At 43.0% G+C, this 19,771-nt stretch overlaps 1 protein-coding gene across 4 annotated transcripts in view; it reads left to right on the forward strand.

Moving 5' to 3' along the window:
• LOC106604216 (glutamate receptor 3) overlaps positions 1-19,771 on the forward strand; it is a 300,167-nt gene that overhangs the window by 156,382 nt on the left and 124,014 nt on the right. For all 4 annotated transcript variants that reach the window (XR_006769822.1, XR_006769823.1, XM_045717884.1 and 1 more), the window contains exon 4: positions 202-389. Coding sequence is in view for 2 of the 4 variants with exons in the window: in XM_045717884.1 (XP_045573840.1) it covers positions 202-389 (188 nt within the window). In the remaining 2 variants the exon portion in view is untranslated. The remainder of the gene's footprint in view (positions 1-201; positions 390-19,771) is intronic.

Below are 19,771 nucleotides of genomic sequence, written 5' to 3' on the forward strand. Positions count from 1 at the left end.
TCCCATTTTTATTATTTTTACTTAAAGATGATCTGCTTTTCTTATTTTTTCACTGTATAGATTTACAGTATGCGTAATGTCTGAAACACGTTACATTATCTGTAACCCCTTTCTTAGTTGATTCAACTTATTATAAATGGCTCGGGTTCCTTCTCTCCCCCTCTCTCTCTCGCTCTCTTTTTTCTTTCTCTCTCTCTCTAGGTTTCTCTATCCTTCAGGCTATCATGGAGTCGGCTGTAACCAACAACTGGCAGGTAACGGCTCGGTCTGTGGGGAGCATCACAGATGCAGCAGAGTTCAAACGGATCATCGAGGAGATGGACAGGAGGCAGGAGAAACGCTACGTCATTGACTGTGAGGTGGACAGGATCAACACTATCCTAGAACAGGTAGGTCTCAGACTCAGACTTGCAAAAACACACTGAGCTATAGGTTTACCTACCGCTGGACTCCCCTGAAAGCCAACCATTGACTATGTACAGACCCAGCGTGCGACAGAGCTGCAGGAGATGTGACCCGTTTTTGTTGTTTATGTTTTCGTAGTTGTGTCTAGGGGGGCATATGGGGGAGGGAATGCTGTCACCTTCAGGTGTTTGTCCCCCTGTGTGCTGAGAGTCAGGTTCTTGGGTCTCCACAGTCTAGTACATGTCCCTCGGCCTGGAAATGGTTGATCTTTTCCTCTAGGATGAAGAAACTGTCTTCATTAATATATAGGTATTCTATTGGGGGATATAGGTAGCACACAGGAGGACATTTTTCTCTGATGAGCACCGATGAGATCATTTCCTTTGTTATTTCTAACCAGATATAAAATGCTCCTGTTTTGATTAATTTAATCAAGTGGGTTACGTCGGCTCTATACCAAATTAGCATACCCCCCTGAGTCCCATCCCTGTTTTACTCCTAGTAGTTTGGTGGATGGGACTACCAGCTCTCTGTAACCTAGAGGGAAACCAGTGGGTCCATCTCCTGTATACCATATTTCTTGTAGAATAACAATGTCTCTCTTACTGAAGTCTGAGTTCCTGCTCTTTAGGCTAAAGGCAGATGACCTCAGGCTTTGGATATTCCAGGATGAGATAGTGAAGGCTTTGTGTTCCATAAAGTGTCCAATGTTGTTAGTCGTGTGGTTTGGCCTCAGACAAGTATGTGTCTGAGCCTGCTGAGCATCTGATACATGCCATTGGCTTGGGCCAGTTTAGCTCTCTCTCTGTCTTTCCCTCTCCCCCCCACCTTTTCTCTGGGCTTAATGCCTCTACACTGCTTAATAACCCCTCAGCTTACCGTTGCAGACTGTCTATATGTCTCTATGCCTACAAGGCAATCAGTCACATAATTGTATTGCTCTTGTTGATAGCATTTCATTTAGCTATATTATATTGGTTTCTCCCTGCTTTACAATATCCCCTCAAAGAGTGTTAGTTTCAGTCTAATTCGATACCGGAGTCATAGTTTAATTCTGAATTGCTTTATGTAATAATTTATTGTGTGTAATTTTATTACCGTCGTGCAGCTAAATGTCCTTACTCGATAATTCTAGTGTAAATTGTAAAAAAAGATCTATTCAACCTATATTCATTCAGTTCAGGATGAGCATCGGATTTTAAAAGGGTCTGTAGAGAATATACTGTACTCAGACATTTTAATGGCTGTGTCTTTAACGGGGTTCTCAGATTTACTACCTATAACAGTATAAATTTGCATGTGTTTTCAGCATTTTGTATTATTTTTTATTTAATGAGGGTTTTCTCTCTGGGGTAATTCCCCCCCCAACAACCCTCAGTATTGTATCTTGTTCATTTACTGTAGCGTTTAAGAAGAGAGGAGGCACTAAACACGAGGCCTTCACCTCCCTCCAGGGCAGCAGTGGGCATACTCACACACGTACATGCTCAGTTCTGTCGCCTCATCGTGGGTTGTCTAAACTTCAGCTGATTGGACTCATTTTGCCAATGCCTCAGTGATGACTCAGAAGCTGCTAGACTTTGCCATATCTAGCCCCCTAGGGTGTTCCATTATTCTGTAAGTCTGGCCCCCTAGGGTGTTCCATTATTCTGTAAGTCTGGCCCCCTAGGGTGTACCATTATTCTGTAAGTCTGGCCCCCTAGGGTGTACCATTATTCTGTAAGTCTGGCCCCCTAGGGTGTACCATTATTCTGTAAGTATGGCCCCCTAGGGTGTACCATTATTCTGTAAGTCTGGGCCCCTAGGGTGTTCTATTATTCTGAAAGTCTAGCCCCCTAGGGTGTACCATTATTCTGTAAGTCTGGCCCCCTAGGGTGCAGTGGTGGAAAAATTACTAAATTGTCAACCTTGAGTAAAAGTAAAGATCTTAGTAGAAAATGACTCAAGTAAAAGTCACCCAGTAAAATACTACTTGAGTAAAAGTCTAAAAGTATTTGGTTTTAAAAAGTAAATGGAATTACTAAAATGTACTTAAGTGTCCTGTGATGACTGTACAGCTGTATCCGCTGCATAGCCTGTCATACAATGCACTGCAGCTAAATTAATCCAATGGTGAGCCTTCCCTTACAACTTAATGGATAAGGCACCGCTACTCTCTCTGGCTGTTTCCCAAATGGCACCCTATTGTTCCAGAGCCCTATGGACCCTGGTTAAAGTAGTGTGCTATCTAGTGTATAGGGTGTCAATCGGAAACACTTCCTCTGACTCACCCCAATGACTGTGATTCATAGAACAATCCACTGTTGTGATGATGTCATATATAATGTATGTAGCATTGCACCCACTGATGAAGACAGTAAACAGATGGTGTTTATATTATAATCCACTGATGAGGACAGTAAACAGATGGTATTTATATTATAATCCACTGATGAGGACAGTAAACAGATGGTATTTATATTATAATCCACTGATGAGGACAGTAAACAGATGGTATTTATATTATAATCCACTGATGAGGACAGTAAACAGATGGTGTTTATATTGATGAGGACAGTAAACAGATGGTGTTTATATTGATGAGGACAGTAAACAGATGGTGTTTATATTATAATCCACTGATGAGGACAGTAAACAGATGGTGTTTATATTATAATCCACTGATGAGGACAGTAAACAGATGGTGTTTATATTATAATCCACTGATGAGGACAGTAAACAGATGGTGTTTATATTATAATCCACTGATGAGGACAGTAAACAGATGGTATTTATATTATAATCCACTGATGAGGACAGTAAACAGATGGTATTTATATTATAATCCACTGATGAGGACAGTAAACAGATGGTATTTATATTATAATCCACTGATGAGGACAGTAAACAGATGGTGTTTATATTGATGAGGACAGTAAACAGATGGTATTTATATTGATGAGGACAGTAAACAGATGGTGTTTATATTATAATCCACTGATGAGGACAGTAAACAGATGGTGTTTATATTGATGAGGACAGTAAACAGATGGTGTTTATATTATAATCCACTGATGAGGACAGTAAACAGATGGTATTTATATAATAATCCACTGATGAGGACAGTAAACAGATGGTATTTATATTGATGAGGACAGTAAACAGATGGTGTTTATATTATAATCCACTGATGAGGACAGTAAACAGATGGTATTTATATAATAATCCACTGATGAGGACAGTAAACAGATGGTGTTTATATAATAACCCACTGATGAGGACAGTAAACAGATGGTATTTATATTGATGAGGACAGTAAACAGATGGTGTTTATATAATAACCCACTGATGAGGACAGTAAACAGATGGTATTTATATTGATGAGGACAGTAAACAGATGGTGTTTATATAATAACCCACTGATGAGGACAGTAAACAGATGGTATTTATATTATAATCCACTGATGAGGACAGTAAACAGATGGTGTTTATATAATAACCCACTGATGAGGACAGTAAACAGATGGTATTTATATAATAACCCATTGATGAGGACAGTAAACAGATGGTATTTATATAATAACCCACTGATGAGGACAGTAAACAGATGGTGTTTATATTATAATCCACTGATGAGGACAGTAAACAGATGGTATTTATATTATAATCCACTGATGAGGACAGTAAACAGATGGTATTTATATAATAACCCATTGATGAGGACAGTAAACAGATGGTATTTATATTATAATCCACTGATGAGGACAGTAAACAGATGGTATTTATATAATAACCCATTGATGAGGACAGTAAACAGATGGTATTTATATAATAACCCACTGATGAGGACAGTAAACAGATGGTGTTTATATTGATGAGGACAGTAAACAGATGGTGTTTATATTATAATCCACTGATGAGGACAGTAAACAGATGGTATTTATATTATAATCCACTGATGAGGACAGTAAACAGATGGTGTTTATATTATAATCCACTGATGAGGACAGTAAACAGATGGTGTTTATATTATAATCCACTGATGAGGACAGTGAACAGAAGGTATTTATATTATAATCCACTGATGAGGACAGTAAACAGATGGTGTTTATATATACACTGATGAGGACAGTAAACAGAAGGTATTTATATTATAATCCACTGATGAGGACAGTAAACAGATGGTGTTTATATTATAATCCACTGATGAGGACAGTAAACAGATGGTATTTATATTATAATCCACTGATGAGGACAGTAAACAGATGGTATTTATATTGATGAGGACAGTAAACAGATGGTGTTTATATTATAATCCACTGATGAGGACAGTAAACAGATGGTATTTATATAATAATCCACTGATGAGGACAGTAAACAGATGGTGTTTATATAATAATCCACTGATGAGGACAGTAAACAGATGGTGTTTATATTGATGAGGACAGTAAACAGATGGTATTTATATAATAACCCACTGATGAGGACAGTAAACAGATGGTGTTTATATAATAATCCACTGATGAGGACAGTAAACAGATGGTGTTTATATAATAACCCACTGATGAGGACAGTAAACAGATGGTATTTATATTATAATCCACTGATGAGGACAGTAAACAGATGGTATTTATATTATAATCCACTGATGAGGACAGTAAACAGATGGTATTTATATAATAATCCACTGATGAGGACAGTAAACAGATGGTGTTTATATAATAACCCACTGATGAGGACAGTAAACAGATGGTATTTATATTGATGAGGACAGTAAACAGATGGTGTTTATATTATAATCCACTGATGAGGACAGTAAACAGATGGTATTTATATAATAATCCACTGATGAGGACAGTAAACAGATGGTGTTTATATAATAACCCACTGATGAGGACAGTAAACAGATGGTATTTATATAATAACCCACTGATGAGGACAGTAAACAGATGGTATTTATATAATAATCCACTGATGAGGACAGTAAACAGATGGTGTTTATATTATAATCCACTGATGAGGACAGTAAACAGATGGTATTTATATTATAATCCACTGATGAGGACAGTAAACAGATGGTATTTATATAATAACCCATTGATGAGGACAGTAAACAGATGGTATTTATATTATAATCCACTGATGAGGACAGTAAACAGATGGTATTTATATAATAACCCACTGATGAGGACAGTAAACAGATGGTGTTTATATTGATGAGGACAGTAAACAGATGGTGTTTATATTATAATCCACTGATGAGGACAGTAAACAGATGGTATTTATATTATAATCCACTGATGAGGACAGTAAACAGATGGTGTTTATATTATAATCCACTGATGAGGACAGTAAACAGATGGTATTTATATAATAACCCATTGATGAGGACAGTAAACAGATGGTATTTATATAATAACCCACTGATGAGGACAGTAAACAGATGGTGTTTATATTGATGAGGACAGTAAACAGATGGTATTTATATTATCATGATGAGGACAGTAAACAGATGGTATTTATATTATAATCCACTGATGAGGACAGTAAACAGATGGTATTTATATTATAATCCACTGATGAGGACAGTAAACAGATGGTATTTATATTGATGAGGACAGTAAACAGATGGTGTTTATATTATAATCCACTGATGAGGACAGTAAACAGATGGTATTTATATAATAATCCACTGATGAGGACAGTAAACAGATGGTGTTTATATAATAATCCACTGATGAGGACAGTAAACAGATGGTATTTATATTGATGAGGACAGTAAACAGATGGTGTTTATATAATAACCCACTGATGAGGACAGTAAACAGATGGTATTTATATTATAATCCACTGATGAGGACAGTAAACAGATGGTGTTTATATAATAACCCACTGATGAGGACAGTAAACAGATGGTATTTATATTGATGAGGACAGTAAACAGATGGTGTTTATATTATAATCCACTGATGAGGACAGTAAACAGATGGTATTTATATAATAATCCACTGATGAGGACAGTAAACAGATGGTGTTTATATAATAACCCACTGATGAGGACAGTAAACAGATGGTATTTATATTGATGAGGACACTAAACAGATGGTGTTTATATTATAATCCACTGATGAGGACAGTAAAAAGATGGTATTTATATAATAATCCACTGATGAGGACAGTAAACAGATGGTGTTTATATAATAACCCACTGATGAGGACAGTAAACAGATGGTGTTTATATAATAACCCATTGATGAGGACAGTAAACAGATGGTATTTATATAATAACCCACTGATGAGGACAGTAAACAGATGGTGTTTATATTATAATCCACTGATGAGGACAGTAAACAGATGGTGTTTATATTGATGAGGACAGTAAACAGATGGTGTTTATATTATAATCCACTGATGAGGACAGTAAACAGATGGTATTTATATTATAATCCACTGATGAGGACAGTAAACAGATGGTATTTATATAATAACCCATTGATGAGGACAGTAAACAGATGGTATTTATATTATAATCCACTGATGAGGACAGTAGACAGATGGTATTTATATAATAACCCATTGATGAGGACAGTAAACAGATGGTATTTATATAATAACCCACTGATGAGGACAGTAAACAGATGGTGTTTATATTGATGAGGACAGTAAACAGATGGTGTTTATATAATAATCCACTGATGAGGACAGTAAACAGAAGGTGTTTATATTATAATCCACTGATGAGGACAGTAAACAGAAGGTATTTATATTATAATCCACTGATGAGGACAGTAAACAGATGGTATTTATATTATAATCCACTGATGAGGACAGTAAACAGATGGTGTTTATATTATAATCCACTGATGAGGACAGTAAACATGTCAGGGATTTCTTCGTCGTCAGACGATATGGCGAAATCATCGTCGGAAAATGAGGACCAATATGCAGCAGAGTTGAGATAGTTCATTTTTGAACATTTAATAAACTCAAAACGAACATACAAAAATAACAAAATAAACTCACGATTTACAGACAGTCCTGTTATGCTCACTCACGCTAAACAAGAAACAATCTCCCACAATTACACAGACAAACACACCCAACTAATATAGGACTTCCAATCAAAGGCAACACCAAACAGCTGCCTTCAATTGGAAGTCCACCCCAATTAACTCAACATAGAAACAGATTACCTAGACTAAACATAGAATTACATAAACAAGGAACAGTGCCCAAAAACCCCGGAATACATAAATCAAATGCCCATTTTAGAAAAACCACCACCCCGAACCACATAAACCAAATACCCTCTGCCACGTCCTGACCAAACTACAATAACAATTAACCCTTACACTGGCCAGGACGTGACTAAACAGATGGTGTTTATATTATAATCCACTGATGAGGACAGTAAAAAGATGGTATTTATATAATAATCCACTGATGAGGACAGTAAACAGATGGTGTTTATATAATAACCCACTGATGAGGACAGTAAACAGATGGTATTTATATAATAACCCATTGATGAGGACAGTAAACAGATGGTATTTATATAATAACCCACTGATGAGGACAGTAAACAGATGGTGTTTATATTATAATCCACTGATGAGGACAGTAAACAGATGGTGTTTATATTGATGAGGACAGTAAACAGATGGTGTTTATATTATAATCCACTGATGAGGACAGTAAACAGATGGTATTTATATTATAATCCACTGATGAGGACAGTAAACAGATGGTATTTATATAATAACCCACTGATGAGGACAGTAAACAGATGGTATTTATATTATAATCCACTGATGAGGACAGTAAACAGATGGTATTTATATTATAATCCACTGATGAGGACAGTAAACAGATGGTATTTATATAATAATCCACTGATGAGGACAGTAAACAGATGGTATTTATATAATAACCCACTGATGAGGACAGTAAACAGATGGTGTTTATATTGATGAGGACAGTAAACAGATGGTATTTATATAATAATCCACTGATGAGGACAGTAAACAGATGGTGTTTATATTATAATCCACTGATGAGGACAGTAAACAGAAGGTATTTATATTATAATCCACTGATGAGGACAGTAAACAGATGGTGTTTATATTATAATCCACTGATGAGGACAGTAAACAGATGGTGTTTATATTATAATCCACTGATGAGGACAGTAAACATGTCAGGGATTTCTTCGTCGTCAGACGATATGGCGAAATCATCGTCGGAAAATGAGGACCAATATGCAGCAGAGTTGAGATAGTTCATTTTTGAACATTTAATAAACTCAAAACGAACATACAAAAATAACAAAATAAACTCACGATTTACAGACAGTCCTGTTAGGCTCACTCACGCTAAACAAGAAACAATCTCCCACAATTACACAGACAAACACACCCAACTAATATAGGACTTCCAATCAAAGGCAACACCAAACAGCTGCCTTCAATTGGAAGTCCACCCCAATTAACTCAACATAGAAACAGATTACCTAGACTAAACATAGAATTACATAAACAAGGAACAGTGCCCAAAAACCCCGGAATACATAAATCAAATGCCCATTTTAGAAAAACCACCACCCCGAACCACATAAACCAAATACCCTCTGCCACGTCCTGACCAAACTACAATAACAATTAACCCTTACACTGGCCAGGACGTGACAAAACAGATGGTATTTATATTATAATCCACTGATGAGGACAGTAAACAGATGGTGTTTATATTATAATCCACTGATGAGGACAGTAAACAGATAGTATTTATATTATAATCCACTGATGAGGACAGTAAACAGATGGTATTTATATTATAACCCACTGATGAGGACAGTAAACAGATGGTGTTTATATTGATGAGGACAGTAAACAGATGGTGTTTATATTATAATCCACTGATGAGGACAGTAAACAGATGGTATTTATATTATAATCCACTGATGAGGACAGTAAACAGATGGTATTTATATTATAATCCACTGATGAGGACAGTAAACAGATGGTGTTTATATAATAACCCACTGATGAGGACAGTAAACAGATGGTGTTTATATTATAATCCACTGATGAGGACAGTAAACAGATGGTATTTATATAATAATCCACTGATGAGGACAGTAAACAGATGGTGTTTATATTGATGAGGACAGTAAACAGATGGTATTTATATAATAACCCACTGATGAGGACAGTAAACAGATGGTGTTTATATAATAATCCACTGATGAGGACAGTAAACAGAAGGTATGTGTGTGTCTGCGCATGAGTGTGTGTTTGCGTGCATGCATTCCATTGTGCTTCTGTGTCTGTCCATGTGACTCTAGGCCTGTCTATCTGAATCTGAGTCTGTGAATGTGTAGGTGTGTTCTGTGAATGTGAATGTTTGGGTGTGTTCTGCCTCTTAGTCACTCCATTCTGTTCAGGCATAACTCTCCCACCTCCTGTGCTTTCTTTATCTCTGTTGGAGTCAGCTTAAAGGCAGAAAACACTATTTCACGCACGCACGCACGCACGCACGCACGCACGCACACACACACACACACACACACACACACACACACACACACACACACACAGTCCCCAGACACAGAGACAGAGAGGGGGGGCTGTATGAATGGAGTCTGGGACATGCCAAGGGCTCACAAGCTGTTGAGAGACGACTAAGCAGCTAGCTATGCAGAGACCGCCATATGTGGAAGGAAGAGAAGAAGAGATAGAGGGGAACAGAGAGGGAGGGAGGAAGACTGAAAAAAGAGAGGAGTCTGGGGGATTGTTAGAACAACATGCTGGGAGGGCAGCCATGTAGGAGCCAATATGGCGTTCTGTAGCCCTCTTCCTTCTAGGGGGTAGAGTGGAAACTGTGTAGGATTCACCCATTCATGTGTCTACAGATTTAGATTCTGCATTGTGTTGTGTTTTTGTTAAGGGGTATGTCTTTGTTGGTCCAGGTTGAGCTTGAAAACCCTGCTGTGTGTCAAATGCAAATGTTTTAATCAGACCATGAGAGAGAGAGGGATAATTGGAGAAAAATAAAGTGAGTGGGAGAGAGAGAGAGAGAGAGAGAGAGAGCGAGAGAGAGGGAAAGGGATAATTGGAGAAAAAGAGAGTGTGGGAGAGAGAGAGAGAGAGAGTGAAAACAGAGAGAGAGAGAGAGAGAGAGAGGAGAGATAACAGAGATAACAGAGAGAGAGAGAGATAACAGAGAGAGAGAGAGATAACAGAGAGAGAGAGAGAGATAACAGAGAGAGAGAGAACTTCCTAACCTCCTGCCCAATGTATGACCATATTAGCGACACATATTTCCCTCAGATTACATAGACCCACAAAGAATTCGAAAACAAACCCAATTTTGATAAACTCCCATATCTACTGGGTGAAATTCCACAGTGTGCAATCACAGCAGCAAGATTTGTGACCTGTTGCCACAAGAAAAGGGCAACCAGTGAAGAACAAACACCATTGTAAATACAACCCATATTTATGCTTATTTATTTTCCCTTGTGTACTTTAACCATTTGTACATCGTTACAACACTGTATATATACATAATATGACATTTGTAATGTCTTTATTCTTTTGAAACTTCTGTATGTATAATGTATACTGTTACTGTAATGTTTACTGTTACATTTTTATTGTTTATTTCACTTTTGTATATTATCTACCTCACTTGCTTTGGCAATGTTAACATATATTTCCCATGCAAATAAAGCCCCTTGAATTGAATTGAATTGAGAGAGAGAGAGATAACAGAGAGAGAGAGAGAGAGAGGAAAAAAAACAGAGAGAGAGAGAGAGAGAGTGAAAACAGTGAGAGAGAGAGAGTGAAAACCGAGAGTGACATAGAGCGACAGAGAGTGACATAGAGCGACAGAGAGTGACATAGAGAGACAGAGAGAGAGTGATTTTTTGTTGTTGTTGAAATTAACATATCTAGGGTCATACATCTATGGCAACAGAGGATAGACACTTGACTAATGGCACTGATGACATCAATGGTGTCACTGATCCAACTTCAATTAATTGTCGCTAATACTACGATTGAGAGAAGAGAGTGACAGAAAGAGCAGAGATTCCAGAACTTTGAAGTTAAAACCCTATAGACGTGGTGTTTGAAAGCCCTGGCGTCAATCACTTAAGGCTTTAAAGATCCACTGACTATTTGTGTTGACAGAATTCAAGGTGATTACTGTGTTATCGGGGTAAAGGATATGACCCATGACCTTTCGTATCCTACTTACTCTGAGGCTCAGGAAGGGGTTTTCTCTGGCTTCGATTGGAGCATACACTGGCAGGGTTTACCCTAGCTCAACTCTGACATGACAGGCTTTTTATTGCCTGCAAAAAAATTGTAGTAGCTTCAATTTGGTACAGCTAGAAATATTGATGTGCCTAACAAGTCCTATATACGTGTGTCCGGGCCAAAATAAATTGAAAGAACATTCAAATCTAAGCTGAAACTCTTCCCAATGGTTTGAGTAATTTTACATTGAGTAGATTTACATAATGTTTTTTGCAATTTGTCATCTCTAACATAGACAAGCTCTTGGCTGTGGGGTCGGTAATGTACTATGTACTGGGATTGAGCGTCTTCCTCTTATGAATCTACTGAAAGACTGCTCACAACCATCGGAATATGAGTTTTGTGTTTCTACAACATTCCCTGCTTTTGAATGAAAGCCAAAACTTTATGCTATCCACAGGGACACCAATTTAGCCTTCCAAAAAGAAGAGCAGAGAGAGAAAGTGTCAGAATGAGAGAGAGAGATGTGTCAAGAAAAGAGAGAGGGAAAGAGAGAGAGAGAGACTAAGCAACAGAGCCATGGATGTTCTTGCCAGTTAATTAGATAGTATTCCCCCAGGGATACTTAGACCCAAGGTCCTCCAGCTGAAACGAGGGAGTAAAAGAAGAGAAGAAGAGATGTATATAGTTCTTCTGTAGCGAGGGAGGTGCCGGTGGGTTAGTTGGACAATTCTGGGCCTTTCTGGCCCTGATTTTACTAAATGAAACTCCACCCCCCCCTCTCTCTGTTGAGAACCAGCCACCAGCTCAGATGCTACTCTACAGCAGCTGAGGCATTAGATTTTGGCTCGGGGACAGAGCACTACTCTGAGAGTGGAGGGACTATATTTCAGTTTCAGTGAGACTGTTCCTAACTTCTCCTCTCAATGAGACTGTTCTTAACTTCTCCTCTCAATAAGACTGTTCCTGTAAAGGACTGCGTAACTGGCTGCAGGGAAGTCAGGCGCAGGAGAGCAGAAATGGGTAGCAAACGGAGCCCTTTATTGAGGCGAACAAAACACGGCACTCAGAAAACTAAACACACACGGGTTACAATAACCAGGCGTAAACCAGCCTGGAGTACACATACATTTACACATAACAATTAAACACACAGACATGGGGGGAAACAGAGGGTTATATGCAAGACGAGTAATGAGGGAATGCAAACCAGGTGTGCAGGGAGACAAGACAAAACAAATGGAAAATGAAAGGTGGATTGGCGATGGCTAGAAGACCGGTGACGTCGACCGCCAAACACCGGCCGAACAAGGAGAGGGACTGACCTCGGCGGAAGTCGTGACAGTACCCCCCCCCCTTGACGCGTGGCTCCAGCAGCGCGCCGACGCCAGCCTCAGGGATGACCCAGAGGGCGAGGCACAGGGCGATCCGGCCGGAGACGGTGGAACTCCCGTAGCATTGAAGGGTACAACACGTCCTCCACCGGGGGCCCAGCACCTCTCCTCCAGTCCGTACCCCTCCAGTCCATACCCCTCCCACTCCACGAGGTACTGAAGGCCCCTCGCCCGATGCCACGAATCCAGTATGGAGCGAACGGAGTACGCCGGGGCCCACTCGATGTCCAGAGGGGGTGGAGGAACCTCCCGCACCTCAGACTCCTGGAGCGGACCAACCACCACCAGTCTGAGGAGAGACACATGGAACAAGGGGTTAATACGGTAATCGGGGGGAAGCTGTAACCTATAACTAACCTCATTTAGTCTCCTCAGGACTTTAAATGGCCCCACAAACCGCGGACCCAGCTTCCGGTAGGGCAGGCAAAGGGGCAGGTTTCGGGTTGAGAGCCAGACCCGGTCCCCCGGTGCGAACACCGGGGCCTCACTGTGGTGACGGTCTGCGCTGGTTTTCTGGCGCAGCACGGCCCCCTGGAGGTGAACATGGGCGGCGTCCCATGTCTCCTCCACGCGCCTGAACCAGTCGTCTACCGCAGGAGCCTCGGTCTGACTCTGATGCCAACGCGCCAGAACCGGCTGGTACCCCAGTACGCACTGGAAGGGGGAGAGGTTAGTGGAGGAGTGGCGGAGCGAGTTCTGAGCCATCTCGGCCCAGGGCACGAACGCCGCCCACTCCCCCGGCCTGTCCTGGCAATAAGACCGCAGAAACCTACCCACATCCTGGTTCACTCTCTCCCGCTGCCCATTACTCCCAAGGTAAGGCTGATCGAGACCCCCAGACGTTCCATGAATGCCCTCTAGACCCTCGAAGTGAACTGGGGACCTCGATCAGACACTATATCCTCAGGCACCCCGTAGTGCCGGAAGACGTGCGTAAACAAGGCCTCTGCAGTCTGTAGGGCCGTAGGGAGACCGGGCAGAGGGAGGAGATTGCAGGACTTAGAGAAACGGTCTACAACGACCAGGATCGTGGTGTTACCCTGTGAGGGGGGGGATCGGTAAGAAAATCAATCGACAGGTGCAACCAAGGCCATTGTGGAACGGGTAAGGGGTGTAGCTTACCTCTGGGCAGGTGCCTAGGAGCCTTACACTGGGCGCACACCGAGCAGGAGGAAACATAAACCCTCACGTCCTTAGCCAAGGTGGACTACCAGTACTTCCCACTCAAACAGCGCACTGTCCGACCAATCCCTGGATGACCAGAGGAGGGGGACGTGTGAGCCCAATAGATCAGCCGGTCACGGACAGCAGACGGAATGTACAGACGCCCAGTGGGACACTGGAGGGGAGCAGGCTCTGCACGTAACGCCTGCTCAATGTCCACGTTCAGCTCCCATGCTACCGGCGCCACCAGGCAGGAGGCCGGGAGTATGGAGGTAGGATCCATGGGCCGCTCCTCTGTGTCATACAGCCAGGAGAGTGCGTCTGCCTTCACATTCTGGGAACCTGGTCTGTAAGAAAACAAAACAGGTGAAAAACATGGCCCACCTTGCCTGACAAGGACTCAGTCTCCTCGCTGCCCAGATGTACTCCAGGTTGCGGTGGTCAGTCCAGATGAGAAAAGGGTGTTTAGCCCCCTCAAGCCAATGTCTCCACGTCTTCAACGCTTTGACGACAGCCAACAGCTCCCGGTCCCCCACATCATAGTTTCGCTCCGACCGGGCTGAGCTTCTTAGAGAAGAAGGCACAGGGGCGGAGCTTCGGTGGCATATCCAAGCGCTGAGAGAGCACAGCTCCTATCCCAGCCTCGGACGCGTCCACCTCCACCATGAACGCCAAAGAGGGTTCCTGATGGGCCAGCACGGGTGCCGAGGTAAAGAGAGCCCTTAGGTGACCAAAAGCCCTGTCCGCCTCAGCCGACCACTGCAACCGAACCGGACCCATTTTAGCAGTGAGGTAATGGGAGCCGCTACCTGACCAAAACCCCGGATAAACCTCCGGTAGTAATTGGCAAACCCTAGAGACCACTGCACCTCGTTTACCGTGGTGGGAGTCGGCCAATTACACACGGCTGAAATGCGGTCACTCTCCATCTCCACCCCTGAGGTGGAAATGCGGTATCCTAGGTAGGAGATGGACTGCTGGAAGAACAGGCATTTCTCAGCCTTGACATACAGGTCATGCTCCAACAGTCGACCAAGCACCTTGCGCACCAAGGACACATGCTTGGCGCGTGCAGTGGAGTATATCAGAATGTCATCGATATACGCCACTACACCCTGCCCATGCAGGTCCCTGAAAATCTCATCCACAAAGGCTTGGAAGACTGATGGAGCATTCATCAACCCGTACGGCATGACGAGGTACTCATAATGCCCTGAGGTGGTACTGAAAGCTGTCTTCACTCGTCTTCCTCCCGGATACGCACCAGGTTGTAAGCGCTCCTGAGATCTAGTTTCATGAAGAAGTGCGCCCCGTGCATTGACTCAATCGCTGTGGCTATGAGAGGTAGCGGATAACTGTACTTCACGGTGACCTGGTTTATGGCTCGATAGTCAATACATGGGCGCAGACCTCCCTCCTTCTTCTTCACAAAAAATAAACTCGAGGGGGCGGGTGAAGTGGAGGACCGAATGTACCCCTGACGCAGAGATTCGGAGCCACATGTCTCCATAGCCGCCGGCTCTGCCTGTGACAGGGGATACATGTGACTCCTAGGAAGTGCGGCGTCTACCTGGAGATTTATCGCACAATCCCCCCGTCGATGGGGTGGTATTTGAGTCGCCTTCTTCTTGGAGAAGGCAAGAGCCACATTGGAATATTCGGGGGGAATGCGCACGGTGGAGACCTGGTCTGGACTTTCCACTGTAGTAGCCCCAATGTAAACCTTTAACCTCTCTTGGGCAGGTGGGACGCTACCGTCCCACCCACGGTTCACACTATTCAACAGCCAGTGAAAAATCAGAGCGCCAAATTCAAAACAACAAAATGTCATAATTCAAAGTTCTCAAACATACGACTATTTTACACCATTTTAAAGGTACACTTCTCCTTAATGTAACCACATTGTCCGATTTCAAAAAGGCTTTACGGCGAAAGCATAAAGTTAGATTATGTTAGGACCGGTACAAGAAAAACCACACAGCCATTTTCCAAGCAGGAGAGGGGTCACAAATACCTGAAATTCAGCTAGAATTAAGCACTAACTTTTGACGATCTTCATCAGATGACACTCCTAGGACTCAATGTTAAACAATACATGTATGTTTTGTTCGATAAAGTTCATATTTATATCCAAAAACAGCATTTTACATTGGCGCATGATGTTCAGAAAATATTTTGCCTCCAATACTGCCGGTGGATCAGCACAACAATTTACAAAATTACTCATCATAAACGTTGATAAAATATTAAACTGTTATTCAAAGAATTATAGATAACCATCTCCTTTATGCAACCGCTGTGACAGATTTCAAAAAAGCTTCACGGGGAAAGCACACTTTGCAATAATCTGAGTACGGCGCTCAGAAACATACACCAGGCAATACAGATACCTGCCATTTTGGAGTCATCTAAAATCATAAATAGCATTATAAATATTCACTTACCTTTGATGATCTTCATCAGAAGGCACTTCCAGGAATCCCAGGTCCACAATAAATGTTGTTTTGTTCGATAAAGTCCATAATTTATGTCCAAATACCTCCTTGTTGTTTGCGCGTTCAGTAAGCTACTCCAAATGTAGGAAGCGCGCCCAAAATTTCACGACGAAAAGTCAAAACAAAGTTATATTTACGTTCGTTGAAACATGTCAAACATTGTATAGCATCAATCTTTAGGGCCTTTTTAACATAAAACTTCAATAATATTCCAACCGGACGATTCCAATATATTGAAAAATGTTTTGGAACACAGCTACCTCATCACGTGAATGCGCGCCAATGAACTCATGTCATTTTCTGAGTCACCAACTTCCCGGCCTTTTTGTTCGCTCTCTGTTCACTGCACAAGCACGAAACTAGGTTCTAAAGACTGTTGACATCTAGTGGAAGCCCTAGGGAGTGCAAAATGAACCCTAAGTCACTGTGTATTAGATAGGCAATGACTTGAAAAGACTACAAGCACCAGATTTTTCTGTTTGGATTTTTCTCAGGTTTTTGCCTGCCATATGAGTTCTGTTATACTCACAGACATCATTCAAACAGTTTTAGAAACTTCAGAGTGTTTTCTATCCAAATCTACTAATAATATAGAAGTTAAACAACAAGAGAAGTTAAACACCTCCCCGAGCACTCTTGCAACCACCCCTTGAGAGCCCTCCGTTGCCAGGAAACAGTGGGGTCATGACAGGCTAACCAGGGTAGCACCACGGGAAACGCAGGAGAGTCAATGAGGAATAGACTGATTCTCTCCTTGTGACCCCCCCCTGCGTCACCATGCCCAGGGGAGCGGTGGACACCCTAATTAACCCTGACCCTATTGGTCGACTGTCTAAGGCGTGAACTGGGAAGGGCATAGCCACTGCAACAATGGGGATCCCTAAACTATGGCCGAATGATCTATCTATGAAATTCCCAGCCGCGCCTGAATCGACGAGCGCCTTTTGCTGGGAATGCGGGGAAAACTCAGGAAAAACAACATGCAAAAACAGGTGTGTAACAGAGGGCTCTGGGTGAGAATGGTGCCGGCTCACCTGGGGTGATGCCAGAGTGCCCTGCCTGCTGCCTCGACCCCTAGAGGAACCAACCCGACACCGACCGGCAGTGTGACCTTTGCGGCCACAGATGGTGCATGTGAAGGATCCTCCTCCGGTCTCACCGGGCGCAGCACATTCCAGTTCCATGGGTATCGGAGCGGTGGTGCTGGGGGATGGAACCGACAGATCCCGACCTGGACGTCCGCGGGTAGCCAGCAGGTTATCCAGCCGAATGGACAGGTCCACCAGCTGGTCAAAGGTGAGGGTGGTGTCCCTGCAGGCCAACTCCCGACAGACATCCTCGCGCAAACTGCAGTGATAGTGGTCGATCAGGGCCCTGTCGTCCCATCCTGCGCCGGCAGCCAGGGTTGAAAGTCCATCGCGAACTCCTGGGCGCTCGTCGTCCCCTGCTTCAGGTGGAAGAGACGTTCACCCGCCGCTTTACCGTCGGGCAGGTGGTCGACGACGGCCCGGAAGCGGCGGGTGTAATCCTCGAAGTGGTCCAGCGCCGCATCTCTTTCTCCCCACATGGCGTTGCCCCACTCCAGAGCTTTCCCCGAGAGGCACGAGACGAGGGTGGACACCCTCTCATGGCCCGAGGGAGCCGAGTGAACGGTCGCCAGGTATAAATCCAGCTGCAGCAGGAAACCCTGGCAGCGTGCGGCCGTCCCATCGTACAACCTGGGAAGTGCGAGACGAATCCCACTGGAACCGGGTGCGGAGGGGGTGAGTAGTGGAGACCCTGGTTGTGCTGGTGGGGGCGCTGGAGGGACTGTATGTCTCTCCCAGCGGTCCATCGTCTGGATGACACGGTCCATGGCGGCAACGAGATGGTGAAGCATCGCCGCGTGCTCCTGGACGAGCTCATCGACTCCGCTACCAGAGGTACCTGCTCCTGCTGACTCCATAATTTGGGTGTGGAATGGACGTCGACCGCCGAACGCCGCCTGAACAAGGAGAAGGACCGACCTCGGTGGAAGTCGTGACAGTTCCTAACTTCTCACAAGCAAGAACACCAGGCCCTCCCTCTTCCACCATTCGGCAAATCAGATCAGGACTCCGTAGTCCTGCTTCCTGTTTACAAACAGAAGCTCAAACAAAAAGTAACCCTTGACTCGCTCCGTTGAGAAATGGTAATCAGAATCAGAGATGATGCTACAGGACTGCTAGAGCTGATTGGATTATGTTCAGAGACTCCTCATAATAACATTGACAAACTAACCACCTGAGTCACCGGCTTCATAAGGAAATGCATTGGCAACATTGGCATCACAGTGAAGGTTCGCCGCTTCCCCAATCAAAAGCCCTGGATTAAAACTGAGGTTGGCGCTAAACTAAAGGACAGGGCTACCGTGCATAGAGCTATCCAGAAAGAGCTGGAGGGAGACAGCAGGGATAGAGAGATGGAGGGAGACAGCAGGGATAGAGAGAGATGGAGGCAGACAGCAGGGATAGAGAGAGATGGAGGCAGACAGCAGGAATAGAGAGAGATGGAGGGAGACAGCAGGGATAGAGAGAGATGGAGGCAGACAGCAGGGATAGAGAGAGATGGAGGCAGACAGCAGGAATAGAGAGAGATGGAGGGAGACAGCAGGGATAGAGAGAGATGGAGGCAGACAGCAGGGATAGAGAGAGATGGAGGCAGACAGCAGGGATAGAGAGAGAGAGAGAGAGAGAGAGACACAAAAAACTATACATACCTTGGCCTAAACATCAGCGCCACAGGTAACTTCAACAAAGCTGTGAACGATCTGAGAGACAAGGCAAGAAGGGCCTTCTATACCATCAAAAGGAACATAAAATTCGACATACCAATTAGGATCTGGCAAAACATACTTGAATCAGTTATATAACCCATTGTCCTTTATGGTTGTGAGGTCTGGGGTCCGCTCACCAACCAAGAATTCACAAAATGGGACAAACACCAAATTGAAACTCTGCATGTAGAATTCTGCAAAAATATACTCTGAGTACAACGTAAAACACGAAATAATGCATGCAGAGCAGAATTAGGCCGATACCTGCTAATGATCAAA

This window comes from Salmo salar, chromosome ssa05 (assembly GCF_905237065.1).
Source record: "Salmo salar chromosome ssa05, Ssal_v3.1, whole genome shotgun sequence".
NCBI lineage: Eukaryota > Metazoa > Chordata > Actinopteri > Salmoniformes > Salmonidae > Salmo > Salmo salar.